Below are 5,762 nucleotides of genomic sequence, written 5' to 3' on the forward strand. Positions count from 1 at the left end.
ACTCATAACTTTTAGTCCCACTTTAAACACATGGAAGTATGATGTATAACCAAGTGAGGCTGAGGTAAGGTTGGAATCTTAGCATAACGTGGAACATTACAACTATCCTAACGCATACCATCCTGAAGAATCCTTCTGGACAACAATAAATTAAGAACTGTGTACAATTTTGGTCACCCTGTTATAGGAAACTGGAAAGAGTGCAGAGGAAATCTACGAGAATGTTACCAAGACTGGAGGGCCTGAGTTACAGGGAGAGGTTGGCCAGGCTGGGACTTTATTCCTTGGAACGTAGGAGACTGAGGGGTGACCTTATGGAGGTGTATAAAATCATGAGGGACACAGATAGGGTGAATGCACACAGTCTTTTTCCCAGGGAAAGGGTACCAAAAACTGGAGGCCACAGGTTTGAAGTGGGAGGGGAAAGACTTAAAAGTGACCTGAGGGGCAACTTCTTCACGCAGAGGGTGGTGGGTACATGGAAGGAGCTGCCAGAGGAAGTGTTTGGGGCAGGTACAATAATGACATTTAAAAGACATTTGGACAGGTACGTGGATCGGAAAGGTTCAGAGGGATATGGGCCAAATGCAGGCAAATGGGACAAGCTTGGGTGGGCACCTTGGTCAGCATGGCTGAGTTGGGCCGAAGGGCCTGTTTCCATGCTGCATTACTCTAAGTTTCCAAAAATCTGGCATCAACTCCTTCTCAGTCTTAGGGGACATCCTGTCTCCTATTCTTCAGCCATGTTACGAACTGTCAGGTTCCTGTGAATGGCAGAGGTTGGACTCTGAGCAGTTGTAAATACAGTTAATAAAATCAGGCTGCATCCCCTCTCCCCTCTCCCATAGATACATGCAGCAGGTATAATTCAGGATTCACTGCCAAAGTTTAGCACTCTGTTCAAAAAGTAACAGCGTTGATGCCTTGCTCCTACAGAGAATGATTCACCTCACAATTTTTGTGCATTTAGCAATTCTTGGCAGTTCTGACCTTCCAGGTCACAGGCAATATGAAACGGACAAAAGAGATTGCGCTGACTTGGTTAGTGACAGAGGTTTAAGGGGGTTCTTTAATTTGTTAATATGCACATTTTTATCTCTAGATGGGAAGACTTTAATTACATTCATTGCTTCCAGTATTCCCGACCTAACTTTGAAAGAAAGTGGGTTTGATCAGACCTTTTATGGAGTGGTTTTCCTTCAAGCTTCAGCGTTAACTGTCCTCAGTAACGCAGAGATGGCAGGAAGGGCCCGAGGGACAGAGACCGGCTCTAGGGGAATGCAGTTGTGAGAAAGTCACTCTTGTCGCTTTGGAAATGCATTCCCTTCCCTCTCTGACACAAATGGGAGGGCGAGGGACACACACACACACACATGCAGAGGCATACAGATGCACACACACACATACACATGCAGAGGCATACAGATGCACACACACACATACAAACACAGACACACAAACAGAAATGCACACATGGACACATGCATACACACATACACACACACACACAGACATAGATATATACAAGCAAAGACACACACTCACAGATACACACACACCCAGATACACACCCAGAGAGATACACATTCACACATACTCACACATCACACCACACACACACAAACACATCTCTCTCTCACACACACGCATCTCTTTCTCTCTCACACACACGCATCTCTCACTCTCTCTCTCTCTCTCACACACACACACACACACAAGTACGCATTGTTAAATCTGAGAATTAACTAAACAGTTTATCAGCCGCCACACACACTCATCAATTCACTGTTCAGGGACCCTCACCATCCAGCTGATGGGGCGGTGGAGAAGGAATTACCGCAGTGTACATCAACTACCCGTCTCAGATCTCGGGACTACCCAACGGATTAATTTATTCCACAAAATCACTCGTTGAGATTATATTTAAATTATGCCACAGAATTTATTTCAAGAAGATATAGAGAAATGAATTACGATTCAATTAACGGTTGCTGGAATGTCCGGGGAATGTCCCTCAGGATTCCTGGACATTGGAAAGCTGTCCTGCTGGTCTGTAAGTAGTTTATTATATTCCACAGTCCAGCTGGTCTGGCGTCAGTATTTCGCATGTTTGATGCTACAATTTCTATATCATCAAACCAAGGTGTACAAATGTGCCGTGGTCGTGTACTCTGCAGTATATGGGTGTCCGGTCATTACAGCCGAATCCGCCTCACACACTCACACTTTGTATAAGTTCACCCGATACTCCACATTACTGGTAGTAAACCAATTGCAAGAAACATTCCAGAGTTTAAAATGGTTAACACCAGCAACGACAATCCTATTCACACACACACTCAGACACACACACACACTCAGACACACACACACACACACACACTCACAGACACACACACACACACACACACTCACAGACACACACACACACACACACACACACACACACACACACATAGGCATAGTTTACATTTTATTGTACTTTGTAGTATAGCCCTGTAGAGAGAGATGCAACATTATATATTTCAAATAAGGAAAAAATAATATTGAGGTCTATCATTCAAAGTTGCAAACAAGATCGACAGTGAAGTACTGAATCCTCGCACGAGGCGTTTTACACAGGTTCATGCAGCGCAATCATTTTACCGATAAGAAAGGAAATTAGTCTTTTAACATAAAAAGTGGCAGCCAGGTAGCATTACTTTGTACATTCACCAAGAGCACAGAGAAACTGGTTGCCAAATGTTGGCATTCTCGAGATATTTGGCACTGTTGTGATGGCGTTTCATACATTCTAGAAAGTAGATGTCTGCACGAGAACAAAGGTACTCTATGATCACACGGTAGGATATCGTTTATAAATCCTAATATATAAAATATGCTTTTTCACTTTAAATTCAGCAGGCTGCATTATAGCAACGGGGCAAAAATCAAGCTACACCGGAGTCTTAAATGAAAAAGAAACAGTGATTCTTTTTCATTCCTATAAAATATTTTTTCAACATTCCTCAACGCTGCAATAAAGGGGAATAAAAGTAAGATTTTACATCCAAGGTGCACGGAATTACAGTATTCGCAAGGTAAAGAATGTAAACACAGTGCTCCATTCATGATACAGCCAGGTAGCAACACAATACAAAGGTTTGATTGATGTACAATACAGTGATGTGCTTGCTACATTCTCCCGTCCCGATGCTTGGCTGTACGCTGGCTTCTGCCAGTCCGCAAGAGACAAGCTTTAACGCGGGGTTAAAACAATGTCCGTGGAGACAAGAGTTGGAGACCAACGGTCCCTGACAATGGAAGCCTCACCTCATACCTGATCCTCTTCCCCCGCCCCTCCTCGTGTCTAAGCGTGAAATACAATAGCTGTTTTAGTAACACGGCTCACAGCTTTTTTTGTTTAAAGTGTCTCAAACTGCTTGCATTAACCAAGGGACTTGCTTAAAGGTTTCATGTCGAGCGCATCGCGGAGTCTTTTTGTTTAAACGCCAGAAGGTGATTTCTCTGCCATATTTTTCAACACGTCGTCAATTCTGTCATCTTCAATGACAACTGCAACGCAGAGAAACGATGAATTAAACGAACCCTCGCCGGGCTATAACGACCGAGGCACGGCGAGTGATTGCGAGCCGGCACAATGGCCCGACCGGGGGTCGGGAGGGCCATCCGGAGTTGGCGGGCCAGCGGGAAGTTTCACGTTGCATTACTAAACCACCCCAGCCGAAATATTCCCCCCCCCCCTTCCCTCCCTCCCGAAACTTACACGACCCCCTGCCCCCCAAACATTACCCCTGGGAAGTGCATGGCGTTAGCGGGAGGGGGACGTTTCCAGCGCGGAGTCCCGCCAGCGGGTCCGGTCACCTACCACGCTTGCTCCTGCCGATCTGGCCCAGTTTGGGCGCCCTCTTGTTCTGAGCGGGTCCGAAGAAATTGCTGGTGTCCTGGAGGCGGCAGGTGAACGGGGGTTGCCCCACCTCCGCCGCGTCGCCATAGTGCGCAATCTTTTCCTCGCTGTAAGGCATAACCTGGGACATGGCGCTGTCTCCGACTGTCGGGGCAGAGGGCAGGCAGTTGGAGAGCGCCGGCGAGGTGTAGACAGCAGCAATGCAGACACGCTCTGCACAGTCATTCAGCGCGCTCCTACCCACTCACATCCTCCAGGACTCCCGACCGCTCGCAGCGTCCCGGTAGCTTCCTGGCGTTTTGTTTTTTTGTTTAATTGGTTTACGGTTTGTTGCCGCCTATCTGTGGTTGGCGGTGACCCGGTGTCGATTGACTGCAGACGGAGCGGGCAGTCGGTGGGCTGATTCCAGAAGCGCGCAGCGCAAGTACATCACTCGCCGCCTCTCGCTGGGCTGGAGGTCCGCTCTTTGCATCTCTCAGCCTCTCTCTCTCTCTCTCTCTCTCTCTCTCTGCCCGGGTCTCCGGGGATGGAGTTACCTCCCCTCCCCTCCCGCACATGCTCACTCGGCGAAACTCAGCCAGGAGCTGGCACTCGCATTGATACCAAGGCTCCACCGTGCCCGGCGAGTTGGCAACTCCCGCAGCCCCAAGCGCGCACAGGGGGAGAGGGGAGGAGAGGGAGGGGGAGAGAGAGGGAGGGGAGAGGGGAGGGAGGGGGAGGGGAGGGGAGAGGGGAGGGAGGGGGAGGAGAGGGGAGGGAGGAGAGGGGAGAGGGAGGGAGGGGGAGTGAGAGGGGAGGGAGAGGGAGGGGAGGGAGAGGGAGGAGAGGGGAGAGGGAGGGAGGGGGAGTGAGAGGGGAGGGAGAGGGAGGGAGGGGGAGGGAGGGAGAGGGGAGGGTTCGACCGACCGCAGAGATTAACCAGAGCGGAGGGGAGCAGGGGGAGACAGGGACCGGGACCCGCAGGGCGAGGCGGCCCCGTCACCCCCAAACACCAAGAGGCGGCGAAGACAGAGCGGGGAGTCCCTCCACTCGCCTGCGGGCGGTCTCCGCAGTCTGTTGCATCGACCTTTCTGCTGACCCAGGGCATTCTGGCGAGAGTTTCTGTGCTGCCAGATGCTGCCCATGGGTTTACACACTGCACGGGGCAGCTAACGCGGATATTGTTAAATCTCGGTGCCAACAATAAAGGACGTTTCTTGTAATTGTCTTTGGGAAATTGTTGGACACGGTTTCTAGGAAGCCAACGGAGAGAAGGGATTCAGATGAGTTTATTGTCAGATACACCAGGGTACAATGGAATTCCCTGCTCGCCCGCAGCTCACAGAGTAAACAGTGGACATAGTGATAACGAATACAATAATCACAGCGACCAGCGCCAAAACAATGTACACTGGTGCACGTTGAAGTGCTGAAGTAACGAAAGTGGATGTCCCGTTCACTGCTGTGGGCAGCGTCCGGGCTCAGAGCAGCTTCACCCCTCCACGGGACACGGGGGCACTTCTCACCCGTCCCTGGTTGGGAAGCTGGTGTGAGTTTTGACGTTAGAGTATTGGTTTATTATTGTCACATGTACCGAAGTCCAGTGAAAAACTTTGTTTTGCATGCCATCCATACAGATCATTTCATTACACAGTGCCGAGGTAGAACAAGGGAAAACAATAACAGAATGTAGAATAAAGTGTTACAGTTACAGAGAAAGTGCAGGCAGACAATAAGGCACAAGGTCATAACGAGGTAGATTGTGAGGTCAGGAGTCCATTTTAGCAATACTAGGGGACCATTCAATAATTTTATAACAGTGGGATAGAAGCTGTCCTTGAGCCTGGGGGTACCTGCTTTCAGGCTTTTGTATCTT

The 5,762-nt window shown here is 49.2% G+C and overlaps 1 protein-coding gene across 1 annotated transcript; it reads right to left on the reverse strand.

Moving 5' to 3' along the window:
- Nucleotides 1-2,474: 2,474 nt before the first annotated feature.
- On the reverse strand, nucleotides 2,475-4,474 carry camk2n1b (calcium/calmodulin-dependent protein kinase II inhibitor 1b). The gene is made up of 2 exons (XM_052039251.1): nucleotides 3,869-4,474; nucleotides 2,475-3,555 (listed from the first exon to the last, which is right to left on the reverse strand). The coding sequence occupies exons 1-2, from the start codon at nucleotides 4,035-4,037 to the stop codon at nucleotides 3,485-3,487; spliced, it is 240 nt and encodes a 79-aa protein (XP_051895211.1). The 5' UTR covers nucleotides 4,038-4,474; the 3' UTR covers nucleotides 2,475-3,484.
- Nucleotides 4,475-5,762: the final 1,288 nt, after the last annotated feature.

The sequence above is a fragment of the Pristis pectinata genome, chromosome 26, assembly GCF_009764475.1.
Source record: "Pristis pectinata isolate sPriPec2 chromosome 26, sPriPec2.1.pri, whole genome shotgun sequence".
NCBI lineage: Eukaryota > Metazoa > Chordata > Chondrichthyes > Rhinopristiformes > Pristidae > Pristis > Pristis pectinata.

What these genes read in the sequence shown, in the direction of transcription:
- camk2n1b (XM_052039251.1), bottom strand. Translation starts at nt 4,037, where the DNA reads ATGTCCCAGGTTATGCCTTACAGCGAGGAAAAGATTGCGCACTATGGC. An exon ending in GATCGGCAGGAGCAAGCGTG is followed by an intron (nt 3,556 to 3,868) that starts GTAGGTGACCGG and finishes TCTGCGTTGCAG; the next exon opens with TTGTCATTGAAGATGACAGA.